General features: G+C 43.4%; 1 protein-coding gene across 1 annotated transcript in view; it reads right to left on the bottom strand.

Annotated features, from left to right (window-relative positions):
* The window catches only part of LOC113405058 (TRMT1-like protein), a 54,954-nt gene that overhangs the window by 16,948 nt on the left and 13,505 nt on the right, over positions 1 to 24,501 (bottom strand). The window contains exons 2-9 of the mRNA XM_026656032.2: positions 23,379 to 23,531; positions 22,132 to 22,194; positions 18,725 to 18,838; positions 14,503 to 14,567; positions 10,272 to 10,401; positions 4,028 to 4,151; positions 2,364 to 2,443; positions 848 to 1,097 (exon numbers count right to left, since the gene is read on the bottom strand). Of these exons, the coding sequence (XP_026511817.1) occupies positions 848 to 1,097; positions 2,364 to 2,443; positions 4,028 to 4,151; positions 10,272 to 10,401; positions 14,503 to 14,567; positions 18,725 to 18,838; positions 22,132 to 22,194; positions 23,379 to 23,531 (979 nt within the window). The remainder of the gene's footprint in view (positions 1 to 847; positions 1,098 to 2,363; positions 2,444 to 4,027; positions 4,152 to 10,271; positions 10,402 to 14,502; positions 14,568 to 18,724; positions 18,839 to 22,131; positions 22,195 to 23,378; positions 23,532 to 24,501) is intronic.

The following is a 24,501-nucleotide window of genomic DNA, read 5'->3' on the forward strand; positions in this document are numbered from 1 at the left end:
ATGGAAAACTAGGATCCCTGCTCATCATTCAGGCATGCTGCAGCAACTCAATTGCAGGGATTCAGCCCATAAGCAGAGCCTCAGCACTAACGCATACTGCAGCAGCCTATTCCTGGGCAGAGCCTGGGTCAGATGACCCCCAGGCACCCCCAGATGACCCCCAGTAGCAAGTTAGTCTGTACAACAGCACTACTTAGCCAGGAATCCTCCTGCTGGCTTGCAGTGTTAGTGTCATTAGGCTTCCCGCCTGCCCTTGATCCGGTTCCTGTTCCTGCCCCAGCCTTGTTCCAGCCCACTTCAGCGTTGCCCATGCCTTACTCTGACCCTGCTCCAGCCCTGCCCTTGCCTCCAGACTGACTCCAACCCAGCTTCAACCTTTGGCCTGCATCCAGACTCCAACTATGATCCTGATTTGGCTTTTCTATAGACTCTGACATCAGTTCTGACCCACAGCCTATCCCTGGACCCCGATTTCAGCACTGTCCTGGTCCTGACTCTATGGCTGGCTTCGACCTTGGTACTTGTTCTCAACCCTGGCTCCAACCACCAGGCCTGACCATAGCACCCAACACACATTACCCAGGTGCTTATTTTCCACATTGGATGCAAGAAGGGCTTAAATGTTTTCCCAGTGATTATTTTTTAAAAGATTTAAAATTAAGTCTCTATTTACATAGTACTTCAGATGCTACACAATTAAACTTTTAATAAGCAAATAACCAGCCGCTGTTCGATGTCTCGTCCATTCAGACTTCTCTAAATAATCACTGGGGAAAAAATTAAATTACAGTCAAGATCAAAGCACCGAGTAAAGACAAACTTGTAGTAGCAAACACTCTTCACTTACATAAAATCGAAGGATCTCAAGTGCATTATGACATTGGCATCCATTTTTGTCACATCAATAATGCCTACATTTTCCTCTCCTTCTTCCATAGTTTCATCACAGTCATCCTCTTCCTTAGGGTTCATCATCACCTTCATCTTGTTTAAATGGCAGTTTTCCTGAATCATTGTCACGGAATTTTCATTGAAATCATTAATTGTAACCTTCACAGAATTTCCAAGGTGTTTTGCCCACTGTAATCCCATTATACCTGAGGAGAAAGACAAGTGCATAATTTTAAGGTTGGCTGCATGCAATAGAATAAAGACCTGGTTTTTGATCCTCTTAACTTCAATAAAAAAACAATCAAACCCTAAATGTGCATAATACAGAAATGTGATCCATACTCAGGCTTTCATCGTGCAAGAACTCTGTTGGCAAACTCCAGCATTTGTGTGAAGACTCACTGAAGTCTATATGGGCACAAGGGTTTGCCTATCCAGTTCTCATTACAAGATAAGTGCCATAGATATAAAAATTCTCTGTGTACTGTGAAACAAATTGGACCTCAAATCTGTAGCAAGTCCCCTGGGCTTGTGCAACACTCTAATGCAGCAGACTGGAACTTCTGTAGCAGAGCAAGATAAAAAAAACAACACCTCAATTTTTCAATTTAACTGAATGAAACAGGAAAATTAACATTTTAACTAATATAGCAATCCTTGTTAGTCTAATATTAAATTGTTTTTATGCTGCCCCTAAATTTTAAATTTTTGATGTGTTGCAGATATTTGTAACAACAATACGTGATTGTATTGTAAAAGCTGTTGCGGGGGGGAACAGGAGGTTTTGATATCTGGATAGGAGGCAGTTAACACTTTTGGTGTGGCTTGGAACTGTGCAATAAACACATTAGCAGGACATTAACTGCTGAGCATTTTTAGCATAAATGTTGCATTTAAATTGTTGTCTTCAGGTTTTAGAACTAACTCCTGTTTGAGATCATGGGGATAGTTCACACCTCTCCAATCTATTGTTTCACTGTCTACTGCTTCAGGAAGATAACACCGCATTGGTTTACATTAATTTCATGGTCAGGATTCTTCTTTATAAATATAAAGACTGGAAACAGTTTTTTAAATGAAAGTTTGGATTCAGTGGCACTGTTCTATGACTAGGGGTTGATTTTAAAGCCAAACTCCACAACTATGGAATCAGAATACATGGGACGTTGGACATAACTCATCAAGTTAAGACGCACGGTATTTTATGCGTTTTAAAATGTAAAAATTCTTCCTTTGAGCATCAATAAATTCAGCTCCAAGATACTGATGGTCCTTTTACACATCTAGAGCCAAATCCTGATCTCCTTAACTTGGGGGAAAACACATGGAAGTCAAAAGGAGTCTGCCTAAGCAAGGACCCCATAATACTTAAATATACAATGTCAATTTCTCATGAGAGGGACTTGCTACAAATTGTAAAATAAAATTAGAAATCTAAAGAAAGTAAAATGAGATTCCAAAAGTTTATTTACCGGTGGCCCCAAATGCATCCAAACATTCTAATGGGTTCCGTTCTTCAGCCAAAACAGCTAATGCACAGAATATCAGTTGCCTAGAAGATAAAAAGGTGTATAATAAAGTTTAGAGTATGTATTTCACATATTTTTGTTTCTTCCATCTTAGGGTAATTTTTCCAGCAACAGGTTTTGCAATAACTGGGTTTAACAGCCACCAGGTTTTCTAAACCTTCTGCTTCCTTAAACAGCATTTGTAGGTCTAAAAGTACCCAAATATTCTTAAGTTAATTCCAATGATAACTTTCTAGGAGTGCTGACTTTAACACTTATCCAGGGAGCACTGAGATATAAAACACCACTATATAACACTTTCTTATTATGATCAGTGAGTCCATGTAGCAGGACAAATTTGGTACGCAGGCAAATTGTTTGGCCATTTAAAGTACCAACTGCTGGCCTAAGGGCTTGTCTTCATGTACTGCTGTAGTGCTTTAGTGAAGATACTACTTTGCCAACAAGAGAGCTTCTCCCATCAGCACAGCTACTGCCTCTCAGGGTGGTGGATTAACTATGTCAACGTGAGAAGTTGTCCCATTGACATAGCAGTATCTACATGAGGTATAAATATGTCACTCAAGGGTGTGGATTTTTCACACCCCTGAGTGATGTAGTTACACCATTATAAGTTTGTAGTGTAGACCTGGCCTAAGAGTTTGTAGTGGAATGGAATCCTTCACTGTGTGGCAAAAAAGTAATATGAAAAATAAGAACTTGAGATTCCACTTGCCGGTTAGACAACACTAACTGGGGTTCAAGAGTCTATGCTGTTTGTTTCGGGTTTGCGCTGCTTTCTATAGGAAGTTAATGTGCTCTATAAAAGAACAGACCAGAGAGATTACTGGTGGTGGTTTTTTTTAAACCATTCACTGCTAGTAATAGCTGTCTGGAAATAACCAGCAATCTTCTTAGACTGGCCTGAGAAATTTCCCCAGACAGATTCAAAATTATCTTTGGCAGAGTTCCTTCTGGAAATGACTGAAGGGTAGTTAAACTTCAGTGTTTCAGGGAACAGGCTTTGTTGTTGCAGCAATTGGGTGAGGTTATGACTTTTCTGAGGATGAAACAACTACCCACTCTACTGACATTAAAAAGAATGATGTGAAGAGGAGCTAGAGGAAAGAATCTGCTCCAATAGAGTGGGACCTATAAAAAGGAGTCGTAGGATGTGAGATATCTATGCTCATGCTTCAGCTGTGCTGGAGGAGAGCACTTAGGTGGTGTCTAGTCCTGGGAACTCACAAAAACTCACAGGAAAACATTTCATTGAATAGGTTTTCTGAGTCCTCAAGTGTGCTTTGCGTGGGTTTTTTCCCCTTAAAACCCACACTGCTGCATAAGCTAGCATCTTTATTTCCTTAGAAACTAGAACATCTTCCACACACATTTTGTTCTGAAGACTATTTCTGTTAATTTAAAAAAGTCTTCCCAGCAGTATATAAGGAAGATAGTTCAGTGAGCAAAATTAGAAAAGCATCAAAATGGAGCCTTCCTATATTGGGCACCTTATTTTATTGCTTGAAAAATGTTATTCCTCTAGACATCATAGTGGGCTGTTTACTGGGATAATTTTTTTAAGTGAGAGCATTTTCATTGCAACCTCTCCCCACTACCCCCCTCACCTGTTGAGTTTCATTTTGGGATTAAAATAGGAATCTGATTTCTGAGGTGTGGAGTAGTTAGGAAGAACTTGTACATCTGTGTCTGCCTCTTTCAGCACTTCATGAGAAGACTTAGGAGCAGGGGCTAAAAAAATATTTTAGGGGAGGAAAGGAGAGAGTTAATGATAATGTGTGAGTATTTGTACATTTTATCTATAAAATTCAAAAAAGATCTCTCAATGATTAGGGCCCCAGTCCCACTGATACGTAACAATGTTAACACATGGAAACCAGCCTATTACCATTCGGTGACAGGAAAGATCACAGCTAGTTTATATTCAGGACATTGGCAGACTTGGGGCCAAATTCTACCCTGATTTACACCCTATAAAATGCCATAGTTTCATCATACCAAATTTCTTTCTTAGATTTACACCCCTTCAAGAACTCGTTCAAGTTGAATAGTACGAGATGCTGCAGGAAATACATGCTCTCATAACAAAAAATACCACTGAACTTGTGATAGTATTCCAGTTACTTCTTGATAACTAAAAAGCCAGAAGGGCTCAAGTCAGTCCAGGATTTCAGAGACCTTCATTTTTACCTGAAAAATTCAGAATAGTTTCTGAAACAAACCTAGAGGCAGAAAATTGGCTATATACGCTGAACCTTGCAAATGTACCCTCTCTGGCAGTATCACAGGCTTTCTATTTTGCATGTTTAAACATAAAATACTGCCATTCAATTAGAATCATACTAACAGAGAATTATAAAGAGAATGTATCCATGTGCTGTGTACTCCCTTTACTGCCTTGATCCAGTCAGGACAAGTGAGGCGTCACACAAATAAGGTTTTTTTGTAGCTCTGTCTAGGTACTTAGATATCATGGGGATGAGGACAATATAAATGCCTCCCACATATGTATTGCTTAGATATTTATATAATTCTCCCCAACCAGCCATAAAATATTGGAATCAAATATTTCATTTTTAATACAAATTGATTAGACTTTTATGCATTTTAACCAACAGGACTACACTATGGAGAACTGGAAAGGCGAAAGGAGCAAAGATGAAGTACTTCACAATTTATACTGTGATTTCCATTTGTCAGTCTCAAAATTACACAGGTGTGGAAGTATTATCTCCATTTTGTAGCTGGGGGGAAATGACCCATAAAGGTTGAGAGATTGATCCAAGGCCGATAATTAGTGAGAGGATTTGGGAATAAAATCCAGATTTCTTAACTCTCAATCCCATACTCAGTTGATTAGATCACCTTTCCCCCTAAATGAAGAAGAGCATGTGTGTGTGTGTGTGTGTGTGTGTGTGTGTGTGTGTGTGTGTGTGTCTATATATATATATATATATATATATGCACGTGTGGTGGTGGGGAAAATGACAAGTTAACTTTCTACAGTGACCTGTTCATATGGCAGCAACAGAATGGGAGCTACCTTTAATTTTATGTGTCCTTCACATGGCAGTAGTAGAGAGGACAGAATAGAAGATGGATGAAGAGGACAGAGAGGAGCAGAACTGCATATCTTACCAATTAGAAGAGTAATAACTGTTGTTCTTCGAGTAATGGCCCCTATATGTATTCCAAATGCAGGTGCACATGCATGCCATGCACTGGAGCCAGAAGTTTTAGAGCAGCAGTGTCCATTGACCCACACGGCCACCTTACGTCGCCACGTGCTCCATGTGAGGTTATAGGAGTCTGTGTGGGGTGATGCGCCCTCAGTTCCCTCTTACCACATGACTGGAATCAGAATCCTCTCTTCGCGCTCGTGCACTCTACGAGAATGATGATCCATTGTAGGTAGATAGGGAGTTCTGCTTCTTTCTTTCCATACTTCTGTAAATACATTAGTTTAGTCAGTTTATATAGTAGCCCCTTACAGGTCCTCTCCTGACCCATTTGGGGCAATATGCCCCATGTTCCGGGGTTCAAGAACTGCGCCTCTTGCCCTCACTCGTTCTCCGTGAGCAACAAGCACATGTGCTGCCTCTACTGCCTGGGCAAGACACATTTTGTCACCCGCTGCGATATCTGCAAGTCCTTCCCATCAAGGACCTGCAATGCTGGTCTTCAGCGCCTCTGCAAGTTCTTCATGTTGGAAGCACTCCAGCCTCGTGCAGTGTCTGATCCCGGACCATTCGTGCTGGTGGTGCACAGCCCATCACTGGCGGTAAGTGCCCTGCCCTCGGCTTCACACCTGGATCCATCAGCACCACTGAAACACGAAAAGGCACACAAGAATAATCACAAGTGCTTTCACGAACACTGCAGCAGGTCTCCGTCGCAGATTGCTGAGCCACACTTCGTTTCCTCCCCAAGATGGGTTTGGTCGGATGAGATGTCATGTGACGGCCCTACAGGGCCACCCCCTAAGCCAGGGGGGCAAGGAAAAGCAGAAGCGAGACCCGCCAGCTCCAGCGACGACCAAGTGTCCCAACAGCCTGCCTGTGCGCGCTACTCAGCCAGGGCAGCACTCTCTAGGCTGTGCTCTGCATACCCCTGCTCAGTGTGGCAGAGGATGGGATGTGCCCTCGACTCCAGGCCAGATGGATCCGCTGGTCCCCTTGTCCCATCTCGAGCTGCTGTACCTGCCCTCACTGCTTCTTTCAGCCTCCTGGCCACCTTCACCAGTGGCTGAGTCACTCCTCCTTAGCTGCGACACACCCCCGGCAATCGCAGTAACACCCGCACTGCTGGAGGCTTCTTCGGACTCGGAGGGCTTCTCAGCAGAAGAGACGTCCTTCTTCCCAGTCTCTCGGCGTAATGCGGACTCTCGGGCTCACATGCCTTTTCCGGCTCACTATGCTCCGGGCTCACCTGGGTGGTACCAGTATCCATGGGGCCTGCGGTACCATTAAGACCTGGCCTCATGGCATCACTGACCCACGTGGGACCCCTATCACTGCCCATACCCACCGTCGGCAGCCTCAGGCCAGAACCACCTCAGCCCCTCCGCTGGCTCCAATGGTCTCAGACCCGGAAGAGGACCCAATGCTTGATCCAGTACTACCGGCCCTGACAGCAGCCTTCTTCTCTCCAGATGAGGCCCTGATCCCTCGACCTTCTCGCCTCCTGACGATCCCCACCAGTACCAGGAGCTGGTACAGAGCATGGCCTTTGACTTGGGCATTGCCCTGGAAGAGGTCCAAGACCAACTGGACCAGTTGTTAGACATTCTCCAGCCCCGGGGCCTGACACACGTAGCTCTGCCCATTCACAACGCTGTTCTACAACCTGCAGGAGCAGTGTGGCACATGCCAGCGTCCTGCGCCCACACACCCAAGAGGGCAGAAGGCAGGTACTTCGTACCGGCTAAGGGGGGCGGAAGTTGTTTTCCCACCCCCCCCCTGGCATCGCTGGTCGTGCACGTGGCAATGGAACGGGTACACCAGCACTCCGACTCTTTTACTTACTTACACACACACACACACACACACACGGCGGTGAAACACCTGGAACTCCTGTCTTGCAAACTCTACTCCGCAGCCCTTCAATTCCACCTTGCTAACTATCAAGCTCTGCTAGCGAAGTACACTTTCAACAATTATACTAAGCTAGTGGAGTTCTTGGAGGACATCATGCAGACCAAGGGCCAGCGATTCCAGGCCTTGCTGGATGAGGGCTGCCTGGGGCCAAGTCAACCTCCAGGCTGCGGAGGAAGCAGCAGACGTCCTCCTGCTCCCTGGCCACAGGGGTGGCAATAAGGCATGCACGTGATCACCTCCGCCTCCCTGGTGGACATACGCTAGCATGAGATCTGCCATGCGGCAACATGGTGCTCTGTCCACACCTTCACAGCGAAACTACGCCATTGAGCAGTGGGCGGCTGCTGAAGCCACCATAGGCCGTGCCGTCCTGCAATAGGCCTTACCAATCGCGTCCTTGCACCCCCCTCCGGAGCTGATCACTGTTCCGTACTCACCCGCATTTGGAATATATATAGGGTCCATCACTCTAAGGAGAAGAGGAGGTTACTTACCTGTAACTGGAGGGTCTTTGAGATGTGTAGTCCCTATTTATATTCCAATACCTGCTCACCTTCCTCTCTGCTGCAGACTCTCTATGCTATGGTAAGAGAGAGACTGAGGGTGTGTCACCCCACATAACCTCGCCTGGAGCACATGGCGACGTAAGGCAGCTGTATGGGTCAACAGGCATTGCTGCTGAAAAACTTCCGGATCTGGTGCATGGAGCGCCTGGTCACCCACATTTGGCATACAAATAGGGACCAGACATCTCAAAAAACCTCCAGTTACAGGTAAGTAACCTCTTCTTTTAATAACTTGCAAAAATAAAGTACCTGAAATCTTGTGCTAAATTATCTTTCTTTAAAATGAGTGAGTCCTTCCATATAATTCACTGTTACAGTTTAGCTCCTATCAGATCAAAAGATTAGTGCATATAATTTATGGGGGTTTGCAATAGGATTCTGATGTACTGAATTAAATGAGCAACCTACCATCTACACTTTTATCAACATGTTGTAGAACTGAAGAAGTCAACTGGTTTCAATATTCCATGTTTATGCACTTCAAACAAAAACAATTCAGCATTTTAGTATTCTATCTGAACTTGATTTATACTCGGTTGATTTAAAAATAAATGGATGCTGCCAAAATAGGGAGGCATGAAATTAGCCACACCAGTTTTGTTTTACGGGCACTGTCTCCCACTATCTGTGCCATTCTTTTGAAAAGGTTGGGTATTGACATTTGCAAGATTATCAAGCTAATTGCAAAATAATGATGTTTTTTATGAGCAAAAAACAGAGCTGTCGCTTGATCTATTAATTGTGTATTAATTATATCAATCACTTAAGAATTCTTAAGTAACACTCTGAGGTTTGGTAGGTTCTTGTCCCGAGATCAGGCCCAGTATTATTACAATTAGTGTTCTGATGGGAACCCTGACGTGCACGGTTGCAACACTCTCACTTAGGAAAAGCCTTTTGAATTTGCAATAGTTTTACCAAGACAATTAGGAAAGTCAAACACCTCCAACCCAACAACATATATAGAGATAATACAGAATGTGTGTCTGAGCAGCCATTTACTCACACCATCCCTTGCAAAAGGACCGAAAGTGTCATCCTCTCCATCATCACCATAACCACCAGTAGTGATGGTCATCCTGGTATCTCCCAAGAGTTACATTTCCCAAGGGACACAGGCCGGGATATAACTTTTATAATGTGTTACATTGACACTACTATACCTAATGCATATTCAGTAAGAGCTTCTCCCCTTTTGTGTTTCCTCACCCTACTAATGTTGGGATGCCTTTCTCCCATAGGTTACTAGGCCTTTTACCTCAAGCTTATTAGCATATACATCAATTAGGTACCATGGCTCTCTTGTGTCAGATGTCTGCTGATATTCCTAACTTAAAATATCCCATCTAGCTGGTATAAACTAGCATCTTGTGGTTATCTGTCAGCAGTTGAGTCACTACAGTGTTCCATCTTGTGATATCTTATGATCTAGGGCAACAGTTCTCAACCAGGGGTTCAGGGGGGCCTCCAAGCAGGGCCAGCATTAGACTTGCTGGGGCACAGGGCAGAAAGCCAAAGCTCCACTGCATAGGGCTGAAACCCAGGTGCCTGAGCCCCACCACCCGGGGCTGAAGCTGAAGCCTGAACATTGTAGCTTCGTGGGGGCCCCTGTGGCATGGGGCCCCAGGCAACTGCCCTGCTTGCTATGCCCTAATACCAGTCCTGGCTTTTATATGCAGAAAACCAGTTATTGTGGCACAGGTGAGCCATGGAGTTTGTATAGCATGTTGGGGGCAGGCAGGAGTCTCAGAAAGAAAAAGATTCAGAACCTCTGATCTAGGGTTACTCCTGGTTAACTGCGTATGCTAAGGCTTTTGGGCCTTATGCCTTGTTTAGCTAAGCTATTGTCTTTCAGGCCCGAGGCCTGTAAACTCATTGCTTTACTAGCTTTCTTATGCCTATGCCTTACCTAGCAAATACCTACACGTATAGGCTACAAAGCAGGAGGGCAGAGCAGAGGGTAAACACTACAAACTCAGCACGCCAGTCAAGATCAGATTAAAAGTTTGGCAACCTTTATTCTGAAGGATAGATTTCTCTTTTTTTAATTTCCTCCTAACCCTGAGCAAACTTACCTTTAACATAGGCTTACTTTTGACAGTCCCTCAAACATATAGCCCAGGTATAACACACAATGCACTGTGTAAAGGATCCATTTACAAATAAAGCAGGAACATTAAATAATTTACCTGCAATATACCTGGACTCAGTTTCTCCTTTGTTCACGTGGCGCTTAATATGCCCTATCATGTCAGTTCTTCGTGTAATGGTTGCAGAACAGATGATGCAGTGATAATGGGCTCCCATCTTTGTAGAGCTCTGTAAAAGAGTCAGTGTAGTTTTAAAATACAGTGAGACAAAGTGAGTGAAGTAACACCTGTGCAGCTTTGCTGCTGTAGTGCTTTAGTGAAGATGTTACCACATGGGAGCTTCTCCTGTCGGCGTAGTTAATCCACCTTCATGGGAAGTGGTAGCTGTCTACATTGGGGGTTAGGCTGCTATAACTATGTCGCTCTGAGGTGTGGATTTTTCACACCCAAGTGATGTAATTATACCGATGTATGTTTGTAGTGTAGACCTGACCTGATGTCACAGCTAATTTCAAGGTGGAACAGATTGTTTAGCATAAATAGTTAACACACATCGTAAGACACCACTCAAGGTGAAGTGGTGAGTTAACACCTCTACAATCATAAGACAAAAAGGGGAGGTTAGTGGGTTACAGATTGTTGTAGTAAACCATAAATTCAGTGTCCTTATTCAGTCCACGATTTTTAGTGTCTAGCAAAGTTACGAATTTCAGCTTCCAGGCTCATTTTTTTAAAAGTGATATACAAGTTTCCTTTGAGGATGAGGACTGAGAGTGATTGGATATGGAGTGATTGCTTTGTGAAAAGTATTCACTCACAGGTGATAGTGTCTTTTTTCTCTTTTATCATTTTTCTGTGCAAGTTCATTGGAGAGCGCATAAATTGTCTTGTTTCACTCATATAGTTGTTGTTGGGGCATTTAGTGCACTGGGTGAGGTACACTATGTAGTGATAGGCATGTGTAGGACCTATGGATTTTGCAGGGTGTGTTGGGGCGGGGAGTAAAGATCATCACAGCAGTGGAAATGTGTCTACAGGTTTTATATCTGTTGTTATGAAAGGGTCTTCCGCTTTGAGTTGGTGTGTCCTGGTCTGTGGGGAGCTTGCTTTGGATAATGAGGTTGGGGGGGTTGTTGGAAGGCCAGAAGAAGGGGTTCAGGACCTGTTTCTTTCAGGATGTGGTTCCAATAGGTATGCATTGTAATTATTTATTGAGAGTCCTGTGGCACCTTTAAGACTAACAGATGTATTGGAGCATAAGGTTTCGTGGGTGAATGCATGCATCCGACGAAGTGGGTATTCACCCATGAAAGTTTATGCTCCAATACATCTGTTAGTCTTAAAGGTGCCACAGGACTCTCTGTTGCTTTTTACAGATCCAGACTAACACGGCTGCCTCTCTGATAATTATTTATTGATATCCCACAGGGGTTCGAGTGTGGTGTGGTAGGTGACCACTAGGGGTGTGCAGTTGGAGGGTTCCCCAAATCCCCCATATTGAAGCAAGTTCTCTTGGGATATTTGAGCGGCCCATTCAATGATGTGATCTACTTCTCTGGTGGAGCATCCTTGTTTGGTGAAGGCCGTTTTAAATGTGCTAAAGTGTATATCCCAGACTTCCTCCTCCAAGCATATTCTGTGGTATCTGACAGCCTGGCTGTAGATAATAGATTTCTTGATGTGTTTGGGGTGGTTACTGGATCTGTCAAGGCAAGTATGGTGATCCATGGGTTTCTTGTACATAGTGGTCTATAAATACTAAAAATCATGGACTTAATAGAGATGCTGGATTTATGGTTTACTACAACAATCTGTAACCCCGAGTCCTCTTTTTCCATCCTATGGCTGCAAAGGTGTTAACCGGCCACTTTCCCTTGAATGGTCTTTTACAATATGTGTTGACTATTTAGGCTAAGGAATCTGTTCCACCTTGTATTTAGCTGTGACACTCTTGAGTATGTTTCTCAGACCTGAAGAACTCTGACGGCATGGCTACACTTGCAAGTTAGAGTGCATTAAAGCAGCCCCAGGCGTCCTAACTCCCAACCCGTCCACTCTGGCAAAGCACTTAGGGCATGGCTACTCTTGCAGAGGTAGAGCGCTTTGAGTTAAACCAGCCTTCGAAGAGTGCAGTAGGGAAAGCGCTGCAGTCTGTCCACACTGACAGCTGCCAGCGCACTGGCATGGCCACATTAGCAGCTCTTGCAATGGCCACAGAGAGCAGTGCATTGTGGTAGCTATCCCAGCATGCAAGTGGCTGCAACGTGCTTTTTAAATGGAGGGGTGGAGTGGAGTGTGACAGGGAGTGTGTTGTGTGTATGTTGGGGGAGAGAGAGTGGGTTTTTGGGGGGGCTGAGAGCATGTCAGCGTGCTGTCTTGCAAGTTCAGACGGCAGCAGACCTCCCCCCCCTCCGCCCCCGCCTCTCTCTCTCGCACATAGCATTCCACAGTAATGGTTGCTTTGTCTCGGAGCAGATAAGCATGCCGGCTGTCAAACGGAGCTTTAAAAGGGCATATCCAAAACAATGACAAGCGTTGCCACTTGACTTAAAGAGATTATGGGACGTTTCCGGAGGCTGATCAGAGTGCAGTAACGCAACACCTTGTTCACACTGATGCTGGGGCGCTCCAGCGGGGACGCATCAAACGTTCTTCTGCTTGCCAAGGTGGAGTACCAGGAGCTCTCTAGCCGTGGAGTCAGAGCGCTCTACGTGCCTTGCCAATGTGGACAGGTAGTGAGCTAGTGCGCCCGGGACTCCTTTAACGCGCTGTAACTCGCAGGTGTAGCCAAGCCCTCAGAGCGCCTGGACTCTGCAGCTGGAGTGCTCCTGGTAATCCACCTCCACGAGAAGCATAATGCTTGTTGCACCTCGGCTGAAACGCCCCAGCGTCAGTGTGAACGAGGTGTTGCATTACTGCGCTTTGATCGGCCTCCGGAAATGTCCCATAATCCCCTTCAGTCAAGTGGCCACTCTTGTCATTGTTTTGGAATCGACTGTAGGAATGCGGATATCCCCTTTCTAAGCTCCGTTGCTGACAGCCAGCATGCTTATCTGCTCTGGGACAAAGCAAGCCAGTAGTGTGGAATGTTGCTTGCTGTGAGTGTGTGAGAGGTGGGGGGGGGGGGCCTGAACTTACAAGATAGCATGCTGACACACTCTCAGCACCCCAAAAACCCACTCTCTCTCCCCCCACATACACACAACACACTCCCTGTCACACTCCACCCCACCCCCCACATTTGAAAAGCACGTTGCAGCCACTTGAACCCTGGGATAGCTACCACAATGCACTGCTCTTTGTGGCGTTGCAAGAGCTGCTAATGTGGCCACAGCAGTGCACTTCCAGCTTAGTGTGTAAACACTCAGCAGCGTTTTCCTTGCTGCGGTCTCCGAAGGCTGGTTTAACTCCCAGCGCTCTACATCTGCAAGTGTAGCCATGCCCTGAGTAACCTTGAAAGATTTGTCTCTTCCACCAACAGAAGTTGGTCCAATAAAAAATATGACTTCACCCACCTTGTGTCTCTAATATCCTGGGACCAACATGGCTACAGCACTTTTAGAATACAGCAACAGACCTGAATTGGAATTGAACCTGAGTTAAGATACACCTCTACCCCGACATAACACGACCCGATATAACACGAATTCGGATATAACGCAGTAAAGCAGCGCTCCGGGGGGGTGGGGCTGCGCACTCCAGCAGATCAAACCAAGTTCGATATAATGCGGTTTCACCTATAATGCAGTAAGGTTTTTTGGCTCCCGAGGACAGCGTTATATCGAGGTAGAGGTGTAGTCTTTAAAAAAAAAAAAAGCTGCGTGTGACCAAAGGGTTCTGGACTGGAGACCGCAGACAAAAGTATGTCCACAGAAAAGGTGTAGCATGGGAAGTGACAGTACTGGCTTTCTCCATACTACTGTCCCTCTCTCAACTTGACCCAAAAAGATCACTTCTAGGGGTCAAAAGGGTACATTTATTTTGTGTGTCTATTAAGTATTCGGCCTCTCCTGTGACTGCAAACAAGGTTACTGATTAGTCCAAAATGTGGTACTATTTTATCTGATGTGGACCTCTGTCCATGGGGAACAGGACTGAGACCACCAAATCCATTACACATACCAAAGGCCATTCAACTAACATCAGAAAGGTTTAATTCTCACCACCTAAAGATCTTGGCTGAATTTGAATTGGGGACCATAAGGTTCTGTATCCCATTACAGAAAAACAACATATGTTTGAAGACTACACTGAAACACTTCACAAAAGTTCTTCCTAGTTTCCCCCTTTTTATAGCATAAATGAGCATATGTGATATAGTATTTGTTACCTGGTCTCCAATGAGGTTTGGCTTCACTGGGCGACAAGGTAAGTGACAGATGCACATTCTGTATCCTGGAAAACAAACTAGTTCTTGTCACCTTACAGTATGATAAATACATAGTACATAACTATCATATATCATAAGCAATTTGGGGGTAAGGATTATTTTATTTGTTACTTGTTAGTACAATTGTAATGGGACCTTGATTGAGCACCTTAGGTGCTTCTACAATACAAATAAATAATAAGAGTAAATAATAGCATCTACTTATTCTGGTACATATATCCTATCAATGCAGAGAAGCTTCTGCTGTTAAACTTTAAAACAAAAAATATCACTGACAGGCACTCAGGTCCCAGAACTGTACTAGGTAGTTGTTAGGACTTGAAACATCTACCTGACTAGTAACCTTTTCAAAAGCATCTAAACATCTTAGACTCCTAAGTTCCATTTTCAAAAGTGACTTTTAACCACTCAGGCTCCCAAGTCCCATAGATTTCAAATAAGACCTAGGCTCCTTCATGTCTAAGGGTATGTCTATACTACCTGCTGGATCAGCGGGCAGCGATCAATCCAGTGGGGGTTGATTTATTGCATCTAGTCTAGACGCGAGAAATCAACCCCCAAGTGCTCACCCATTGACTCCTGATACCAGCCACATCTGTGTTCTTGGGGAACCAGGGTGCAGTATCCAGCCTGACTCATGAAAGACACCCCCCCCCCCCCCCCCAGCCTCTGCTTAAACCAAAACCCATCAGAGGAAAAAAAAACTTGCAGAGAGCAGTGAAGGGCGTTGGGAGATACACCTAGACCCCTCCTGACAAGGGTGACAAGATTAAGACATCTCCATTAGCATACAGAATGGAGAGCAAAGACAACTCCCCTAGCCTCATCTGCATGCAAGATGGAACAGGAAGACATCTCAATTTACATACAGAATGGAGAACAGAAAACCACACTGAATTCTGGGACCAGAAAAAGCAGGGAAGCACTGCATCCTGGGAATCTCTGCTCCAGATGCTAATGAACCTACGCCTGCACGCACCCAGCTCAGCAGTTATCAGACAAATTCTAGTTATGAATCCTTAATTGATATCCAAATACTGAAGCAGCCTAGTTGCATTGTGAGCTCCCTGGAAGAAAACACAACCCATAGCCAAGAGTGATCAGATCCTGTTGTCTAGTCTAAAGAAAACCCTTGAGTCATCAGTTTACCTATAAACAAATCTAGTGTTCTCCCTTGAACCATTGTAATTTCTCTACAAAAATCCCTACTTACCCTCTAGTCAGGGTTCTGATGCTTAGATCCAAACTAGGCATCAGTTCCACTGGAACTCCATCGCCTCCTCACTGATCGTGCTGGGGACTCTGCCTGCCTCTTGCCCTCAGGACCCTCAGCTACCACCATCATCTGGGAACCCTGACCAGTTCAAGCTTCAGGGAGCGGTGAGAACCCCTTCTTTCTCTCTCTCTCTCTCTCTGTTTTCCTGTCTACCTTAGGTATTAGCCTTTAATCATGTATGTTACATTGGTTTAGTCCTCCTTGTGTAGTTATCAATATTATTCAATAAATAACTTCTATGGTTAAGTTGGTTGCTTCTCTCTCTCTTGCTGAACTTTACTCGTTTGTGTTTTTAGCTTCCCCCATTCACTCTACAGCAACGCTTCTTTTACCTAAGCTAAAGATCCCTGCAGCGCCCAAAATACTGTGGGGTTTGCTCATCGAGTAGGTTACTGCCAGTACAATTGTGTTGGGGGAGTGGGGATAGGGACGTGCTGCCTTTGGGACACATAGGGTAACAGCTTGAAAGTGCTGCTTGACCCAGTCCATGGAGCCCAGGGGCATATAAGGAGAGACAGCTTGAAAGTGCTGCTTCCTCCAGCCCAGTGAGTCCAGAGACATATAAGGGGTCAGCTTTACAGTGCTGATTGACCTGGTCCGCTCAGACTTGCTCTGTTAATGTACGTGTGGGTGTGTGGGTGTTCATTCGGTTCTGGGGCGGGAGTAACCCAGCCCTAGGGACACTAGGTCCTGCAGGATAGCGCCATTGGGAGGGGACTTGCAGAAGGGAGAAGTAAAGCTCCATATGAAAACACAAGTGACACAAGCAGTACATTGACAGGATTACAGAACCCCCTTCCCCAGAGGAGTAACCCGAATAAATGAGCATACCCCAAAGTAATGGGCACATCTGGTAACACTCCTGTACTCCACCAGGCTGAGAGGCGCAGACGGAGTTGACGGGGGAGCGTCAGCAGTCGACTCACCACAGTGAAGACACCGCGGTGAGTAGATCTAAGTACGTCGACTTCAGCTATGTTATTCATGTAGCTGAAGTTGCGTAACTTAGATTGATTCCCCCCGCAGTGTAGACCAGGCCTAAGTTACCTTTGAATCTGGGACTTAAGAGCTTTGGAAAATTTTACCCACAGCCTATTAACCAAGTGAAAATACCTGTGCTGTGAACACCACAAAAGCCTTGACTGCAATTTAAACAAATAAAACACTTGTGTACCGTATGCAAATATAATACTGCCAAACAACTTTCCATATAATAAACTTTAAAAATGTAACCTACTGTGTCTCCTTATTGGCACCTTGTTCCCCCTTCCTGGCTTCACTCTACGTTTGCTTTTCTATAGCAGACCACATTACCTTTTTCTTTGTTTTGAGCGTGTATGTTCCCTCCCTTCCAATTCCTATTTTTACTATTGGACTTCAATGCATTTTGTAAACAAGTTATCACAGTATTGTGCTTGCATATAACACACGGCTACTAAATACAATGGTATTTGAAACAATTTCTCCAGAACTAATGTATCTTCCTGATCAGCTTGTATAGCCATATAAAGTAAATGCACGAGTGACTATATTGGAGACACTAACTGAAAACTTTTAACTAACAAAAAGAAAATCACAAATATTTACAGTTTGAACACTGTTTTCATGACATGCTAAGCATTATTTTCCATGAAAAAATGCTTAGCTGAAACTATTTTAAAGTGTGCAGTAGAAAACAGAGAATCACATACTTTTAGTTTGAGATATTCATCTATATGATAGGCCAAAATGTACTTTCATTTGGTTATACGTTACAAAACTTTGTGGTATTAGTTAAGTGTCCATACACTATAAAGCTCTGCATCTTATAGAGCGACTTTCTTCTCAGGAATTGGATTAGGTGCAGTGGTGCAAGTAGGCTGGTATGCTCCGGTACGCCGTACCAGCAAGCTATTTATAGCTGGTACGGCGTACCGGAAAATCACAGCAGCAGCCCCGCCGGAGGAGAGGGCTGGGGGTGGGGGTGGGGCTGAGGGTTCTGCTCCTTTCCCTGCTGCTCCTCCCAGTCCCTTCCCCTGCCCTTCCACAGAGCTGCATCTCCATCTGTGTACCACAGCACAGTCCCGCCAGAGGAGAGGGCTGGGGGGCGGAGCTGGGAGTTCTTCTCCTTTCCCTGCTGGAAGGGGCAGCAGCAGAGAAAGGAGCAGAACGCCGGCAGCTCCTCTGGCAGCTGTACTGCCCCCAGCCTCACCCCCCACAGCCCTGTCCTCTGGCGGGGCTGCTGCTGTGGTACACAGAGGGAGGACAGAGACGCAGCTCCATAGAAGGGCAGTGGGCGGGGCTGGGGGTTCTGCTCCTTTCCCCGCTGCGGTTCCTGGGAGACCACTGCCACGAAGTCTCTGGTGCAGCGGGAGGAGGACAGAGCTCCCCGCTGCCCCCAGGTAACATGGGATGGATGTGGGGAGGGTACGGGGGCCCCGGGCTGGGCAGTGAGGAGTCACATGGAGGGCCATGTGGGGAGGTCACGTGCTCCCCTTTGCTGGTCCCCCTCCCCCCCTTAAGAAATGGATTTTACTTGCACCACTGATTAGGTGTATAAACAAACTCACATTAAGGTGAAATATCCATAGATATTTCCTGATATTAATATTAAAAACTCATTTAACGTATACATGTAGCAATTGTAAAATTGGTCAGAAAAATAATGAAATACGCAGACTTTGTCATTTGCTATAAACACCAAGTTTAAAGAGGAACATACCATTGGCTCTGATTTAGGGTCAGGATCTAGAAGTCTTTATGTGTGTGAAACTCCCACTGATGTCAATGGGAATTTTAAATGCACGGGGGGGACTACAGAATTGGGTTCTACACTTCCACTTAATCTTATGCTGTACTTTGTTCCATAAAATATAAGCAATCTAATTCAAGTATAAAAGACTTTACCTTCAAATTCAACAGACACCTTCCAATGCAAATTTTGAAGGTGGCGATGGAGCTTATGACTATAGCAAGCTTTGAATTTCTCTTCAGGACACAGTGGGCAAGGTTTCTTTCCAGCTGAAAATTCATATAAGAACAAAACAAGGAGATACAAGCAGATTAGAGTTGTATATGCCGCTATATATTTGTATACATTTCCATACATACAACTAATGCATATTTGAGACAAAACATTATTTTCCTCCACATCTAGTACAGGTAGAATTGTGGTTTTGTATAATAAAAGATTAAACTCTGTAAATTCAGACATATTTAAGTTTATAATCCCAAAATGCCATTCATGCAGGTATCGTATGCTCCTTTAAAACATTCAACAACATTTTCTAATTTTTGTTTTATTCATGATGCTCTATCTACTTGTTGCCTCTTGTCTTATACTTAGATTGTTAGCTCCTTGGGGCAGAGGCCATCTTTTTGTTGTGTGTTTGTAGAGCGATTAGCACAATGAGGATCCTGATCCTTGACTGGGGCTTCCTAAGCACTACCACAATACAAATAAATAATAATAATTTCAACCCAATCCACTCTCAGTGAATTTCTCATCAAATAGTATTTCAAAGTGTTGCTAATGTCATTTACACAGTCATTTTTCTGACATGTTCTTACTCAACTGATCTTCTCTCTGTGTATTCGGACTCATATCTAGTTACTGACAAACTAAGTTTTTGCTACTTTTTACTCATGAGCCAGGTAAATACAGATTCAGGAGCATGAGTTTGATGTTTATGCCAGAAATATCTATCAGAGAATTACACAGTTCTAACTATACAACTTTTGCTATTATTGATGCACAAGGCAGAAAGAACCCAGTTTGACTTTCAGTTTCCAGGTTGAGTTTACCAAGCTGGGAGATGGGGGGAAATGTTACTTGTAAATTTCAGCAGGAAGTCATTGAGACACAATACTCACACAGTGCCATTTCCCTCGTTTCAGAGTAACTACACTTCAAGCAAAATCTTTTAAAAAACACATTAATGACGTTCAGTGCTAGAGTCTGCTTTCTCTCTCTCTGCTGAATCTCCAAAACAAACTTTCAGACAAGACTCTTAAATCCCTTCTTTAGAATAAATCATTTTCTGTAGTCAATGTTAAAGCAACAATTCTAGAAACATCAAAGTCAGGGATGTGACGATCAATTTGTATAAGAATCCATTGGTATTGAAGGTATTCAGAATAATTCAAATGCCACCCTGAAATAAAATCCAGCTTTCAGAATCATATTTTGCTCTGACATATGATTCATACATGCAACTGTGCATGTCCTTGGTGCTGAGTTCTGTGACTGGATGCTGAATGATCAATCAGGCAGAATTTAGTACAGTGTTTCTCAAACTGGGGCCGCCGCTCGAGTAGGGAAAGCCCCTGGCGGGCCGGGCCGGTTTGTTTACCTGCCCCGTCTGCAGGTTCAGCTGATCGCGGCTCCCACTGGCCGCGGTTCGCCGCTCCAGGCCAATGGGGGCTGCTGGAAGCGGCGCAGGCCGAGGGACATACTGGCTGCTGCTTCCAGCAGCTCCCATTGGCCTGGAGCAGCGAACCGCGGCCAGTGGGAGCCGCGATCGGCCGGACCTGCGGACGCGGCAGGTAAACAAACCGGCCCTGCCCGCCAGGGGCCCCAGTTTGAGAAACACTGATTTAGTAACTTCCATTTTGACTTTGGACAGCACAGGATGAATGAGAAGCATCTTGTAGCATGGAAGCATTTTAATAAAATATGTCTTATCATATTCATTGTACATAGATGATGGAATTTAATGTTTAACATTGGTATCTGCCAAACCTAAAATAAGTGGATTTGCCACATTCCTTTTGAAAATATTATAAGTATATAAGTCCTTAGAATTGAGAGATGTATAACATTTAAAGCCACAGGCATAATCCTGCAATGAGCCCCATATGAGTGGACCCCTATTCACCATGCAGAGCCATGCTTATTTCGGTGAGGCTTCACGCAGGCCTGCAGCTCATTGCAGAGACAGGGCCTTGTATAATAAAGAATATTGTTATGAATCTACTATTGTCATATGCTCTGCAGTTCCTATACACCTACTATTGTGATATACAGTGTGGGCAGGGAGTCAATACAGAGACAGTGTTAGGAATAAATTAATAGGAACACAGCAATTCTGTTTGATTAAGGATTAAATGCAAGTACGCATGCTTTTGTTTAACATTGCAGTTTATTAGATTTAAGCACACACAGACATAATCACAGTTTATTAGATTTAAGCACACACAGACAATAGGTTTAGAACATTTTAGGTATTTACCTAACATTTGGAATGGTATTAGGTAATTAACAGCAGGTTCACAGTGGCCAGTTGCTTACCCACCGTGGAGAAAAGCTATTAGGAAAAACATTTTTTAACATGGCTTTAGAGGACTGTTTTAAAGTATATTTTATTAGCTAATTTTTTTATAATTAATTTTTATAAAACATATAGATTATAGTGAGCCCCACTAAATTATAACTTTTTAAATTTTGTAATAAACTTTTAATATTAGAAGTGACTAGATTTAAGGTTTTTTTAATCCATTTTTTTTGTTTTAGTTGTTGACTTCTTTGTTTTTTTTAAATTTTGATTAACAGAAACTGCCAAATAATTATGACCTTGCTTTTGGAAGCCTGTTTTTAAATTAACCCTTCACTATGTAGTGGTTTGTTTTATTACTTTATAGTGGGTGAGTGCACATAATATGATTGCAATTAGTTTGATCATATTCTGGGGTATACACAACCCTTAAATTCAGGACAACAGCTACAGTCCGGAAAAGAATACTGAGAATAACCCTCCAATATTTTCTGGCCACGATGCTTCCTGGGGAGGTAACAGATACAAGTAAAAATGCTTTGAGGCAAGTCAGACAGTGAAATAACAGCTGCAAAGAGGTCAACTATTCAAATAATAATCCTATTCTTTTAATTTCAAACAATATATGTATTTACCAAGGAAAATATTGATCACCTCTCTGGCATGACACTAGAAAACAATATTTGAGCATAACTTCTAGCTGTAGGCCAACAGGGTAACACAATTTTCTTAGCTGTGTATGTTCATGACAGTACTGATGCTACTATACTGAGAGAAAAATAAACAAAAATGGAGCCACTAGGGCCTTTCCTATTTCATTAAGAATGGGGTACATGGAGTGGGAACTGATGTTAGCTAAAAGGTGTGTGTGGGGGGGAGGGGGAAGTAAGCAATATTTAAAAAAAAAACTTCCAAACTTGAAGACTCAAACACTCGACTACAAAGAAAAATGACAATATTTTTAAAATACATTAAAAAGAAGAATGTAAATACCTGCAACATGCTGATCTGTGTTCTGGGATTCAGCCGAGGTAAACTCACCTTCACTCAGGTCAGCTAGTTTCTCTAGATCAGCAAGCTGTCTTTGAATTGAAATATGTTTCTCTAAAAGTTAAAGAGATTTTCAAGTTAAACACTTCTACTTTCACATCCCATTTATTTTTCAGTTCATATTGTTCTTCTGTCAGCCACTTCAATTCTAATGCTAGCTGAGAGGGAGTCTTGTGCCAGCTGGAATAATATTTTGCATTCTTCATCTTTCAAACTTAAATCTGATGAAAGTGCTATAGACAGAATGCAATAATTTATCTGAATTCCTACATGTTCCAGATTTATTTATTTTTGTTTTTAAAGATATTCTAAAAGCTAAGCTGAAGAATTTCAGACAATGTTTACATCTTATATTTGTGGATTCTTCGCTGATGCCATTCCATAGGTTGAGAGCACTATATTCACATCATGAAAAATGTGGTATGCAAATACAAAATTGTCCTATGAGCTGTTTGGCAAGACTAGCATATCACAGATATACCTTTCTATATTAGTACAATGTGCCATGGTTTATTAATACAACCATGGCACATTATACACCTCAAATCCCTCATCCATTTCTGGGCTGTTTTTTGGCAGGGTTGAGATTAACTCCCTCTAAAATTACTTTCAAATACTCACAACTTCTCTTGCTTTTACTAAATTCGGCACCATTCCTTACTGACAGATAACCAGTTTGGCTGTTGCCTTTACATACTGTATTGCGCGGCTCTGACACAGGAGACCCAGATTCAGAATAATATTTGACTTTATAGTGGTTTTCCACTTTTAAAACCTTTTAAAAACCTTAAACTTCACAGTACCTTATGAGGTAAAGAAACTGAAGTAAGTGTTGGAGCTGGGATTACAACCCAGAAATTTCTAGCTCCCAGTTCTGCGCTCAGATACAATGCCTTTCTCTAGTCACTGTCATGTATTTGAATCAAGAGAATGAAAAAGGTGGCACTTTCAATTACAATATGGATGAAGACCCCAGCTATTTCAACAACATGACTTCCTTTATGCTCCTGTGTCAGTAAGCGCCTTAGAAGAGATTTCTAGAAATGATACAGGGGAAAATGCCAGCTCAGATGAAAAACATCTGAAATCCAGGGCGTCAGGGGGAGTACAGCCTTTTCTGTGTATAAGTATATATTTGTGGCTGAAACAGAACCTGGAGCACAACCTGTACTAAGAATGACGTTTCACATCCTTTCCCCCTCCCCTACTACAAAGATTCCTGCAGTTTATTAACAAACCTCTTGGAGAATCAGATGAGGCATCCAAAATAGTACTATCAGACTCCCTTATAGACTCTTGTTCTGTTCTTTCCTCTTTGTTTTTCATTTCTGCTTCAGACATATACACATCTAGTTTGTTGTTATCCATTTTTCCAGACACAACCACGCCATCTTAAAAAAAAAAAAAAAAAAATCAGAAACCAATCAGCTTGTTTATATAACATTTGAATGACATGTTAATTATGGTTTCAGTTTCCCATTCTTTCCTGCTACATATCATGCAAAAAGGATTGCAATGACTTTGGAGAGAGGAGCTGTTTAATCACCATGTCAGAGAATAATTCAGGATACCTACATCTCATTCTTGAAAAACAGCCAGGAAAATGTATTACCTCCAACAGAAAAATCTACTCACCCACCCTAATCATGGAGAGTCTGATGTTAATGAAATATTTATATTTCACTTGCTTGTCAAAAATTAAGTTACTTGTCCTGGGCAAGTAGAATTTTACAAAACTGATATAGGTTATTAAACGAAATTTGGATAATCAAAATCCTTCCTTTGGATCGAGGACTCAGGGTATGTCTACACTGCAAGTGAAGATGTGATCATAGCATATGTAGGCATACCTGTGCTAGCATTAGTCTAAATCAGGCCTGCACAACTCGTAAAGCGGCGAGGGCCATATTACTCCAAAGAAAACAGCTGAGGGCCGAACCCCCTCGGCCCCGCCGAACCCCCCGCCCAGCGCCACTCAGCCCCCCGAAACACAACACACACACCCCAGCTCTGCCCGCCCCATGGAAACACCCCTCCCCCCAGCGCTGCCGAAACACCCCCCTCAGCGCCGCCCGCCCTGCGGAAACAAACCCTCCTTCCCTAGCGCCGCCCCACCGAAACAGCGGTATTGAACCTTGGTAATATGTTATAGCGGGCCCCTAAGGTAGTATAATTAAGGTAAAAGAAAACTGTCTTTTTGCTAGAAGTAGAATAAGATCTTCCCCCCACTTTGTAATCAATTGCCCTGTTGAATGAATGAGGTGTGAATGAGGAAGACGTGGAAGGCAAGCACCTCCAGACAGCTGCAACCCTTGGAGAAGGGATCAGAGCCAGACCAGATCAGTAGAACAGGTCAGCCAC

Source organism: Terrapene carolina, unplaced genomic scaffold (genome assembly GCF_002925995.2).
Source record: "Terrapene carolina triunguis isolate 2854851 unplaced genomic scaffold, T_m_triunguis-2.0 Scaffold211, whole genome shotgun sequence".
NCBI classification, from domain to species: Eukaryota; Metazoa; Chordata; order Testudines; family Emydidae; genus Terrapene; species Terrapene triunguis.